We start from the raw sequence: 13,092 nt of genomic DNA, 5'->3' as shown, positions 1-13,092 counted from the left end.
AGAATAAACAAGGGATAGTACTAAACAACAACAGAAGAATGTCTTTATCATATTTCATGGCTCATCCTGATAACTATTACATTTGAGAGGAAATGGTAACCCTGAAAATCTGTCTCATGTTAGGTTTAAACTCTAGATTATAAGAGGATAAAAAACATGAAAAACTTTTATATAAACTCCTGATAGAGAGGAAGAGTCACGAAGAGTTAAAATTGACCCTAAGATTTTAATGTTGGTTTATTTTTTGTGAACAAATTCTACATACTTAACATAAAAAATAGTTGTGATGAGTTGTGATATTTCTACTTATAACCAAATAACTTATTTTTTACTATAATAGTTCATACTAGTTGCAAACATTTATGTTGTTAGGTCTCTGGTGGATACCTGTGTCATTCACAATCAAAACTATATATCCTTATAATATATAATTTGCAAGACTCTTACTGTTCATTATATTAAAATAAGGTCTTAAAAAAATATATATTAATCAAATTGATATATATGCTTGATTACTTTAGTTTTTCTCGAGCCTGCAACTTTTGTTGCAGAAAGCTCGACATAGAGATAGTGATCCGGCTACGGCGGCGGCGTTAGCTCACTTCTTAAAAGCTTTATATTTTAGAAGGTGGAAGACCTGGATGCTTCATACTTTGTATATAGATGCCTCATGTTACGAACTTTCCGTCAGTCACATGTTCAATGTCCTTGACCTCATTTTCATGGTTCAGTGACTACTTGAAAAAAAAGTTGTGATTTTTTGTAATGTTAAATTCTCTCTTATTATTAGTAATTGGATAACTATATTTGGTATGTGCTTACCTTGCAAGGTCCTCATGCCCGTCAGACAGTTTTCACTTGACCTCGACCTCATTTTATGGATCAGTGAACAGGGTTAAGTTGTGGTGGTTAAGTCCATATCTCAGATACTATAAGCAATATGTCTAGTATATTTGGTGTATGGAAGAACTGTAAGGTGTACATGTCCAACTGGCAGGTGTCATCTGACCTTGACCTCATTTCCATGGTTCAGTGGTTATTGTTAAGTTTTTGTGTTCTGTTCTGTTATTCTTATACTATATGCAATAGGTCTACTATATTTGGTGTATGGAATGATTGTAAGGTGCACATGTCTAGCTGACAGGTGTCATCTGACCTTGACCTCATTTTCATGGTTCAGTGGTCAAAGTTAAGTTTTTGAGTTTTGGTCTATTTGTCTTATACTTTATGCATTAGGTCAACTATATTTATAGTATAGAAATATTTATGATCTATATGTCTGTTACGCAGGTTTTATTTGACCTTGGCCTCATTTTGACGGTCCATTGCTAAGTGTTAAGTGTTTGTGTTTTGGTCTGTTTTTCTTAATTTATAAGCAATAAGTCAACTATATTTGTTGTATTGAAGAATTGTTAGCTGTACATATCTGCCTGGCATGGTTCATCTGACCTTGACCTCATTTTCATGGTTTATTGATCAATGTTTCCTTTTCTTGGTTAATGTTGAGTTTATGTGACAGTTGTAATAAAGCTTTATATTTAGGTCTATCAACATAATATCAATGATTAGTAAAAAAGGCGAGACATTTCAGTGTGTGCACTCTTGTTCTAAAGTAAAACTGTGGTATAAATGTTATAAAATGATTGAAATAGATAATTTATGGAGATATTTTATGATTTATATTTTTCAGATTCTCAAGGATCAGAAGTGGATGCAGATGATGTGGATCATTATGATGAACCACTAATGAGTATGTACAATACAGATATATATTGAATTGATAAACATTAGTACTGTGACATTAGTGATGTGAAAAGTGTCTTAATTATTGGGTTGTGTTGCTCACAGCGTTCAATTTTTTTAAAAACTGTCTCCAAATTTGATACAATACGTGTATAAAAAATAAGATATGGAATGATTGTCAATGACGACAATGAGACAAATCTCCAAAATAGACCAAATAACACTGAAATTGACAGCTGTAGGTCACTGTACAGCCTTCAACACAGAGCAAAGCCTGTATTGCATGGTCAGCTATAAAAGGCCCTGAAATGACAAATTTGTTTCATGTTTAGCTCCCCTGTCCTATAGTTCTATCTAGTTCTTTCACAACCTCACATTTCTTTGAAAGGACAAGTACAATTATAAAACAAATTTGCCTGAAAAAATATGTGATCCTCTTGAAATGATCCTCATTTTGGTTATGATTCAATGAAATCGTAACAGCCAGAGGCAATTTTTGTTTACCAATTTTATTGAAATAATTTTTAATATCATATATAAGGTTCAATGTTCAATGTCAAATTTGTTTGGTATAGTTTGTTTCTCAAGTACTATGCAATACTTGTAGAAAATTTTTCATATCACAGCCTTTTTATATAAATTCAGTTATGATAAGTAAAGCAGACGAGACTTTTCAGTGTGTGCACTTTGGTGTCATTTTATACTAGATAATCATCCTGTAAATTGAAATTGCTATTAAAAAAACTTTGTATTCAATAAACATTCTTAATGTACAACATTTAATCTGTGATAATGTCTGTAAGTTCTTCATATCTGACACATATTAAGCCATTAGCCAAACACTTATTGGTACCACAACTTATTAGTGCAACTAATTCTACAAATGAGTGCATCGGACATAAAAGAGTAAAAAATGATAATCACTAATTTATTACCATGGCAATGAGTGATCATTGATGTGGTTTTTAGGATAAACACTGCTATAATATTGTCTTTCGATATAAACAGATGTCATTGAATATTACATATGATACATGTAAAAATGAGATAATGACTTGTGTGCAACAGTATGGAACAATAAATCACAATCAGAATATGTTAGAAAATAATTTCTGTTAAATGAAAACAATAGTTGGCCCATTGTTTTAATGTTATTTAAATAAAAAACCATTTACACATAAATAAAGGTAGATGTGAGTTTGATGATATATGCTAATGAGACAGAAACTGAAAGATAAAAAAATAATAGATGCATAAGGAACAATAGACAAGATAGAATATGTTAGAAAATAATTTCTGTTAAACCCTGAAAAGAAAACAATACTTGACGGACCCATTGTTTTTGATGTTAAGTTAGACATGAGTTTAATGATATATGCTTATGAGACAGCAACCCAAGGATAACAAGTAATAAAAGATGTGTAAGAAACAATAGACAAGTAATTTTACTGTACATGAAGTTCTGAATTACCTGGAGTCTTAAATTACCATAGACTATCAATTACATGCCATTAACACTAGTTTCTAGAGTTCCTGATTTCTAGGAAACCCATTAATATAACTTAACAGCTTGTTTTCCAGTTGCTATTGATTATTCTATTGTATTAATATGTTTTGCTAAAGTTTGTTTATTTTTTAACATGAATTTAATAAAAAAAAAAAAAAAAAAAAGGCCAGAAGATAGAATCTCGACCAGGAGATTTTTCAGTCCACTGGTCCGGTTGGACAGTATACAAAAAAGCTTAAATTTTACCACTGCCAAAAACATAGCTGACATAATAAAAATAGAATAATAGAGTCGCACATAATATATTGTCAAGATTTTCCTAGTACTATCCATTTTGGTCATAAAATAAACATATCTTTACAATGTAGAACTTTGATAAAATAGATTTAATTTCTATAGATTAGTTTGTACAATTCTTAAAAAAAAATATTGGTCCCTTGAGAAAGAAAACCAAGGCCTTCATGATTTATACGTTAACTTAATTCAGTTTTTTCTTTGAACTGTGAAAGGATGATTAGAGGATTCAGTCAACAATAAAATATATTATTCACCAGAAATTACTGTGGATTCATTAATATTTGTTGGATACCAATTTTTATGGATGTCCTGGGTACAGGGGAAACACGAATATAAATGTTTAACAAATTACAAATTTTGTAAATGAATGTATGCAGAATTTGCCAAGACCATGAATCTAATTTTCTGGGTCCACAAAAATGCCATTTTCCCTCAATCTACGATACCCATGAAAATGAATGAATCCACAGTAGGTATTATATTTGAAGATTACTAAAATTAACAACATTTTATGGGGATTAGGAGGTTTTATTTTATTCTTGTGATCTACTTTTAGTTAACTTGTATTTTTCTCTTTGCAGGTAATATTGAAGAACCAGAATCAGTATTTGCACTTCCAAATGTTTGGTACAAAAAAATTCTATGGACATCTTCTTTACCTTTAAAATTTTTATTCTTCATATCAGTACCTGACTGTCGGCAGCAACGATGGAAAAGATATTTTTTTATAACTTTCTTCATGTCATTATTTTGGTTGACAGCCTTATCTTATTTAATGGTTTGGATGATAACTATAATAGGTGAGTTTATGTATATTCACTTTGTAAGACATGGTCTCTCTTTTCGTGAGTAATTTCCCCTTATTTTTGTGGTTTAAGTCTCTTCATTTGCACATGAAAGCAAACCTCCTGTTACCTTTTCTATCAAGTAACCAATGTTTTCAACACACATAAATATCTTGCACCCCGAGAAGGCCTTCATCTGGCCCATAAAAAATTAGGTATACTCGTTCACCAAAAAAATGGACATCACACTAAACTCTGAAACATATATATGTACCAAAATTATAAAACATATAAGACTAACAAATGCCAAAGGTTCCTGACTTGGGAAATGCAATAATGTGACGGGTTAAACTTGTTTTGTGAGATCTCCCCCTATACTTCTAGTCAATATGTAATAAACAAACACTCAGTAAAATTCAGTTAAAAAGAAGTCTGAATCTGATGTTAGAATAGGTTACAGAAGAAACTAAGCAAAATGTTAATGATCAACATAAATCAACAAAGGAGTAGGTCCGGTCCGGTAAGGACCGATTTTGGCCTCAAATTTCAGTTTCATCTAACGAAAGATTTTGACAAATTTTTGAACACTTAAGTGTCTATTTCATTTGATTCAATTAATTTATGTGAAAGATTTAAACTAATTTAGTCATTAAAAACGCTCCAATTTAAGCTCAAATATGAAAAATCTACCATATATGCCAAAAAATGTCACTTTTCTTATGGTTTTTGTCAAAAATGAAAGTGGCCGCATCCGTGTTCATCCTCAACCTTTATATATGTTATGTATTATCATAAATACAACTTACATTTCAATATTATGGATGAACACGAATGCGGCCACTTTCGTTTTACACGGAAACCGTCTAAAATGTAACAAAAATGCTATAATTGTGAAGATTTCCGTAATTTAGCATGACTTAATGATGCTAGTACCCGATATATGTGCATTGTATTGTCAAAAAAGGCCCATATTTATGTAGCAGAAGCATTCTACTATCCAATAAATAACTAAAAGTTAACATTTGAAAATTTTTGTAAAACTGCTATATTTTGGGGCTAAAAAGGGGTCTTACCGGACCTACTCCTTTACTAGCTATTACTGACATTGGTCTAGGAACACAATTATTGTCCTTTGATTTTCCTTGTCTACAAATATAGTTCCTAATGTGGACTGTGTGTTATGAGGGAGGCAATAAGGGGTACATTAACATGTTAACAACACAATTTCGGGAAGAAAACGTTGACAACAAATGCATATATTGTAATAAAGACTGCACTACGAAATAACTGTGTTCTCGTGCCAAGTAAAGTGATTAGAAAATTATTTCTTCATCATATGATAACGGTATCTTGCCACTGAACATTTAGCAACCAACAATCTATCATATATGTCTGCAATAAATATGTAAAAAAAAAAATCAGTGAAAGAGAAGAAAAGGTACAGGTTAGATATTGATTATTAATTTACAATATACTGTTATGTTGTAATTATAATTCACTTAATTGTTGCAGGTTTTACTGTTAATTTACCAGATACTGTCATGGCCTTGACATTTGTGGCATTTGGGGTCAGCTTGCCTGATGTTATATCAAGTCTTATTGTAGTTAGAGAAGGCAAGTTTATAACACACGTACATTCTTGTAAATTTTGTTGTAAAAATCGGCATAAAGTGGGCAAGATACTAGGCCCTGATAGATTTGAAAATATTGCAATTATTTTAAATGGTGACTTTATCAATAAACCGGTAATATAATTTCAGCCTAGTACATGTATTTTTTGTTTCTATGAATTGAATAATAGCGTGTGGGTTACAAAAACATATTGCATTACTGTAAAAATATAAGATTGTATCAAGGCAGTTTTTGAAGACAAGTTTCATGAATCAAATTTAAAGAACAGTAAGGTATATACAATGTACTATAAAGAGTGTAGACAACATAAGATCCAATAATGTAATATTAATAGTAATCTACCAAAAAATCTTAGAAAACTAGAGAAACCTGACAAATGGTTGGTGGCACTTTAAACAATATTCTACGTTAAATTAGAAAAAATACAACAAGTATCATTAGAAAACTAGAGAAACCTGACAAATGGTTGGTGGCACTTTAAACAATATTCTACGTTAAATTAGAAAAAATACAACAAGTATCATCTTATTACATGTATTTGGATACTTTTAACTGATATTTCATTAGGTGGATAGTTCATTGCATTTTAGATAAATATTATTGTGAATCTCAGAGGCATATTTAGGGGGGATTGGGCCTGGGCCCTGCCCCCCCCCCCCCTTTTTGGGGAAAAATTTGGTTGTTTATCAATGAAACCCATTTATGAAAATTTCTGGTCCACCACTGAATTATTATAAAATTTTATATTACAGGTTATGGTGATATGGCAGTTTCAAATGCTGTTGGCAGCAATGTATTTGATATTTTAATTTGTATGGGTGTACCATGGGTATTAAAGTCAGCTATTAATGATGGTGCACCAATAAAAGTATATAGTGAAGGTGAGTTTAAACATATATTTATCTTGTTTAGACACTTTTGTTCTATGACTGATGCAAGACTTTCCAAATATTAAGAAAATAAATAAAATTGAATGTAGCTTCCCTAGTAAGTGATATGTATTATCTAGAATGAATAAAACTGCAATGAGTTAAATACCTAGTAAAAGCTTGGCTTATTGTAAAACAATTTTTATGCCCCCTCTGTAGCAGAGCGGGCATTAAGTTTTACTGTTGTCCATTAGTCCCAAAACTGGTTTCCATTTTCCAACTTTAGTTTGCCTCAACCAAATGTTATGAATTTTATACACATAGCTTCTTACCACAAAACACAGATAAAGTTTGATTTTTGGATATGTCAGTTTTAATTTTCTAGAGTTATGACCATTTATAAATATAAATGGAAAAAAGGCTAAATGTTTTTTTTTCTGTTCTCTAACTTAAGTTCCCCTTAACCTAATGTTTTAAAATTTATACACAATGCTTATTACCACAAAACTCTGATCAGATACAAATTTGGGTAGTGTCCCTTATACCATTCTTGAGTTATGTCCCTTTATAATGTTATATGCAAGCTGGTGCATCTGCTGTATCCCATGGACACATTCTCCATCAATTGTTTATGCTATTAGAATGAAATATTTTTGTTAGTGTTTTCCATGTTAAAGCGTCAGATGGGAACTAAAATAAATCTGTTTTTTTAGTTTAAACATATTTATTTAGAGTGGATTGGGAAACAAGTTTTGCAACTTATATTAATCCCTCTCCACTTTGCGGGTGCGAGTGCTGCCTTGTAGCGGCATTAGTCTACTCTTTTTCGAAATCTACAAGGGTGTCTTTAACGTGCAAGAGATATGTCTCTCTCTTAACACGGGTCAGCCATTTATCGTCCCCTTCTGACGGACTATCATCGTTTCCTCAAGACCATACTCGCAAATGGTGTCAAGGACTCAAGGGAGAGCCGAAAATTGAGTTCCTGAAATTTTCATCCCAAACGGGAATCGAACCAGGAACCTTTGCGTTAGTAGTCCGATGCACTAACCACTACACCACGGCTCTCTGGGTTAACATCTTTTGAATTGAATTATTCTAAAAAAAAATCCTGAGCATGGTTACTGTCACAGTTTAATAAACTTATACTTATGGTTAATAGTATCCAGGGCCACGGGAACCTCTGCTCAAATGTTTTGTTAAGGGTTGTTTCAAAACATTATGTGTTCTGGAGCGCAAAGGTTGGGTCAGCAAACATTCTTCTTTTGATTTTTGGCATTCATTGGCTCTCCCCCTCCTAAAATCTGGGGAAAAATACCAATGCTAACAAAAATTAGTTTTAAACAAACTTTCATAACAAATAATGATGTTGAAACCTAATATCTTACTTAACTTTACATTTATTAATTTTTGTTTCAGGATTATTATATTCAACGTTGACTTTACTAGGGACTGTAGTGTTTTTACTTGCTGCTACTCATGTGAACGGCTGGAAGTTGACAAAGAAGTTAGGAATAGTTTTAATGATTGTTTACCTCTTATTTACTGTACTCACTGCTTTATATGAACTAAATATTTTTGGATATGTTCACCCCAAAGAATGTAAAACTAATTACTAAACTTTTATGTAATCTGAGGACAAAATCTCAGATGTTTTTGATTTTTGTGTATTTTACGTCAACTACATGTATTATGTAAATGTTGAATTTATTGTAATTTAAGTCTTTTTCATACACAAAGGGAATTAAAATGAATCTAAATATTATAATGAACCATTTTTCTATTAATATCTATTGTGGAAACAGTTCAAAGGTTAGAAAAAGGAAAAAGGTCAGTCTTAAAAAGAAAATTTGGCAATGACATTTTCATTCCTGATGTAAATCAAATACATGTACACAAATCTGATCATCTCGCGTTACTACTGAGGATAATTTTTAGACAATGTCTGATTATCATTTTGTTTATTGATATAAATCATTTGAACTAGTAACTAGTATCCAATACAATTGGGTTAATTTCAAGAATTTACTTGAATGTGACCTGTAGTTTTTACATCCTTGTTCTTTAATCTTTGGTGGATAGTTGTCTCATCTGCAATTATACAATATGATGTATTAAAAGTTTAATGGTTATGATAGTAAAGGAATCAGTGAAGAAGAAATGGCGTTCAGATTCGGTTTATTGTAAGATAGTTTTGTAAGAGATGAAAGAATGATGTTTTGATTAGAAGTATACAAAGTTAAATTGTTCAACATTTGTTTACAATATCTCTTATATTTTTTCATATTTTTAAACACTAAATTTTTAAAATGAGTAAGTAGGATTTACTTCCTTTTGCTTGAAGGATAGATGATTTGTTATTGTATTTTATAAAATATTTTACCTGTAATGTTAATATGATTTTGTGAACTGAAATGATAACTACTGGTAGTTTTACTGTTCAAGTTACGAAAATCATTTAGTCATTTTGCTAAGAATGTATTAAATAGGGTATTATTGTTATTTCTCTTCTTATTTATTTATTCTCCCAATGTTACTAGTTATACTTGCAGTGCTATTAATTTTAAACTAAAACTTATATTGCATTTCAGTTTAGAAATGTATTTAGTCTGTGATGAATGGGGTGATACTTATGTTGTGTATAGGCTTGTGTTAACCTGTTGATATTTTAGCGTGTTCATTTTTGGCATCTTTGTCATATCTGGGAAGATACCAAATAGATAACCTTCACAAATTGTATTCATGGCAGATGCTGACTAAATAACATCTAAGTTGAATACTGTGGATTTTATTTTTGTGGGTACCAATTTTCATGGATTGAAGAAAACTTGTTTTATCATGGATATTTGAATTCATGATTTTGGCAAAGTCTTCATACATTCCTTAAGAAAACTTTTATTTCGTATGACATTTAAATTTGTGGTTCTCTTTTTCCCACAAAATCCATAAAAATTGGTATACAATAAATATAAACTCATTATACTCAAACTTCAAAAACAAAATTTTAGAACCCAAAAACCTATTGTCATTTGTTTTGGTAGCATTGTGATATTGCTGATATTGCCATTAAATGGCATATGATGGAACTTAATCAAAATTGAAAATTAAACATGTATATGTAGAACCAATTGTATTTGCCACTCTAAAAAGCAATAATTTTAAGCACTATTAAAAAAATATATATTTCTACCAGGAAATAAGTTTAAAGAAATGATGTGGCTCAATATATACAACTTTCTGTTATACATCAAAATGTAAATATCATAAATGGCATATTCTATCATGCTGAATCTCTATACTTAATTGTGTTTTTTTTAAACATTTTTTAACATTTTTTTCTGATAGCTTTACTTTTTTTTATGTTACCTGCTGGTCAGTTCTTGACTTTTATTGTCTTTCATTATTAAAATAAACTGTTGTTAAATGTTATTGACTGAAATTGAAATATGTTAATTACTCGTGGACATTTTCATACAGTCTACAATAGAAAAGGGGGCATTCTGTTACCTGGTTTATTGCATCTATCTGTCCTTCTGTTAGTATGTCCTGTATCCTTTAATTTAGTTTGTTATAAAGTTGTGGTCACTTCAATATTAAACTTGGTACACAATCATCATCAGAGCAGACACAGGGACAGATGGGCTGATTTGTATATATCCCCCATACAAAATCAAAAGGTCTTTCCATACAACTATTTTCAGAGTGTTCCACATTCTCAATTATCGACATATTTTTCACAACTGAGTTTTTTAGCACACTGTTCTGTTTTATCATATTCATTATCACAGAAAAATCGATATTGATTCTTTTTTGTCTTGTTGATTAGCAAATATTGTATTATTAAAAAAGTATTCAAAAAATTGATGTGATAATTTGCCTTGTGGTGTTACATTAAATCCCACTAGAAAAGAAGATTGCTTCACATATGATACATAGCTTTATGTTAGTTTTTTGTTGTAAAAACAGAAGAGATGCAGTTTTGCTGTTTAGAATAATTCTTATTTGTGGGGGGCATACACAAACAGTAGAGATGAAGAGCTGATGTTTTGAAGTATTCTCATTGGGTGGAGGTGGGCATGTAAAATCACAAGAGATGTTGCTTTGTTATTGAGTATATTTCTCATTGGAAAAGGGGGAGGGTGGGTGGAAAATCAATTTTCATATAAAGGGGGGACAAAACAGTTGAGATGTAGTGTTGCTGTTTATTAGAAATCTCATTTGGGGATTGGGGACCATATTAAAACAGAAGAGATGCAGAGTTGCTGTTTAATAGAGTTCTCACTTGTGGGGGTGGGGGCATTTTACCCATTTAGTAGTTAAATATTTATTACAAAAGTTATCTCTAAAATCAAACAGCTTTTCCTAAAGGAATTACAATGACATCAGGCTTTTAAGTGTTCCAGAGCCAGGTAAAAATGTGCATCTGGTCTAGCTTTTCCATGTCACAACATCAGTCTAATAAAATATATTTTTATACTTGATCTAGGTATTTATTATCATATTTAATTTTTTTTCAAAGACAATGTATATTTTTATATCATATTAAATCATATTTCGTATTATATAAATGGGATTAAAGTTACTGTAAAAATTATTGAATGCATTGATTATTGTGATTTCAGGAAAATCGGTGTATAATATATGTATCAGATGTCAGAATGTGATTCTTATTATTGCGATAGTCACTTAGACACATTATTTGCATTAATAAAAACTTCTCAATAATTTCTAAATTTACAGTAAGAGGTTTAATCATGCATAAAGACTCAATTTCTGATTTGTTTTCAAACAACATTTTAGTTGCATAATACCAAACTTTTCATTTTTCATGTGGTATTTTCTAATCGGGTAAATAGTTTGGCCTTAATGAATGGGAAATATATTATATTTTGCTGTTTCATTTCTAGCTTATTTGAACCAAACTGCTCATTTTCATCATATATTATTTTGAATCAATGGGTAAATATTTAGGTCTTAATGATTGGAAAATGCTTTATTATTTCTTTGTGTCATATTGGAAAAAAGGAAATGTTTGCTCCCTATATACATTTAAAGCTTTACAAACTTGGTAGGACTGAATGCATAGTCATTATTTGAGTATTAAATTTAAGTTTTCTGAGCTTTAATTGTTAATAAATGCTTTATTTTTTATTGTAAACATTTTTGTATATTTTTTTTTTATGTGTTCAAGTAATATTTATCTCTGTTAGATTTGATGATGATGATGATGATGATGATTATTGAAGGCTGACATTATAAACATCTGGCATCAAATTAAATGCATATACAGGACAAGAACATGTTTATGTAATATGAATATCAACCTTTCTTTGTATTAGACCAACATGCTGAGCCTGAAATTGAAAGTGCTAGTTCACAAGTTGAAAGGATGCAGAAAGACATACCATGGATATTTTTTTCTAAAATTTTTTTTTAAGATTTCAAGATGAGATAATGAATGAATGTTTCTAGGTAGCCAACATTTCCACATTTTTTCTAGTCTTTATATTTGTTGTCTCTTATTTATATTTATTGTTTAAATCTCACATTTTTACATATATTTACATGTCATACAATTATGCATTCCATTAACATTTTATTACACATTAAATCTTTTTGAAATTTATCTGTATTTATTTTTGGCCACTTTTTTAATCAATATGTATTGGACCTTGGTTTGTCAACTAGAAACAGTACGTCTATATTTTGACAAATATCTTTTACTAGAAATACCACATAACCTGTACAACTTCTGATGGAAAAATGTGAAGACCTGTTCAGAGTTTAAAGATATGGTTTAGAAATCATATTGTGGTAATTTGAATTGTATTTAGACGGTTTCATCTTATTAGGCTCCTGCAGTAGTGGAGGGGGCATTAAGTTTTACCCTTGTCTGTACGTACACCCTGTACATCCTAAAATTGGTCTCTGTTCCCTTAAGTTTGCCTCAACCAAATGTTATCAAACTTCTAAACAATGCTAATTACCACAAAACATTGATCAAGTTTGAATTTTGATGGCCCCATTTTTATCATTCTTGAATTGTGCTCCTATACCAATGGAAAACTTGCAGAATTTTTCCTTTTCATTCTCATACTTAAGTTTGCTTCAATTAAATATTATCAGACTTATACGCAATGTTATAACTAAAAAACAGATCTTGTTTGAATTTTTGTGACCTCACTTCTTACCGTTCTCAACAAATGGAAAAATCATGGAATTTTTCTTTTCAGCTCTCTAACTTTGGTTTTCCAAAACC

General features: G+C 30.6%; 1 protein-coding gene across 1 annotated transcript in view; it reads left to right on the top strand.

Moving 5' to 3' along the window:
* LOC134715376 (probable sodium/potassium/calcium exchanger CG1090) overlaps window positions 1–12,459 on the top strand; it is a 34,402-nt gene extending 21,943 nt beyond the window's left edge. The window contains exons 7-11 of the mRNA XM_063577523.1: window positions 1,691–1,750; window positions 4,129–4,347; window positions 5,845–5,946; window positions 6,717–6,845; window positions 8,253–12,459. Coding sequence (XP_063433593.1) covers window positions 1,691–1,750; window positions 4,129–4,347; window positions 5,845–5,946; window positions 6,717–6,845; window positions 8,253–8,452 — 710 coding nt within the window. The 3' untranslated portion in view covers window positions 8,453–12,459. The remainder of the gene's footprint in view (window positions 1–1,690; window positions 1,751–4,128; window positions 4,348–5,844; window positions 5,947–6,716; window positions 6,846–8,252) is intronic.
* Window positions 12,460–13,092: the final 633 nt, after the last annotated feature.

This window comes from Mytilus trossulus, chromosome 4 (assembly GCF_036588685.1).
Source record: "Mytilus trossulus isolate FHL-02 chromosome 4, PNRI_Mtr1.1.1.hap1, whole genome shotgun sequence".
Lineage (NCBI taxonomy): Eukaryota > Metazoa > Mollusca > Bivalvia > Mytilida > Mytilidae > Mytilus > Mytilus trossulus.
The sequence above is the reverse complement of the archived record's forward strand: the minus strand, read 5'-3'. Positions and strand labels throughout refer to the sequence as shown.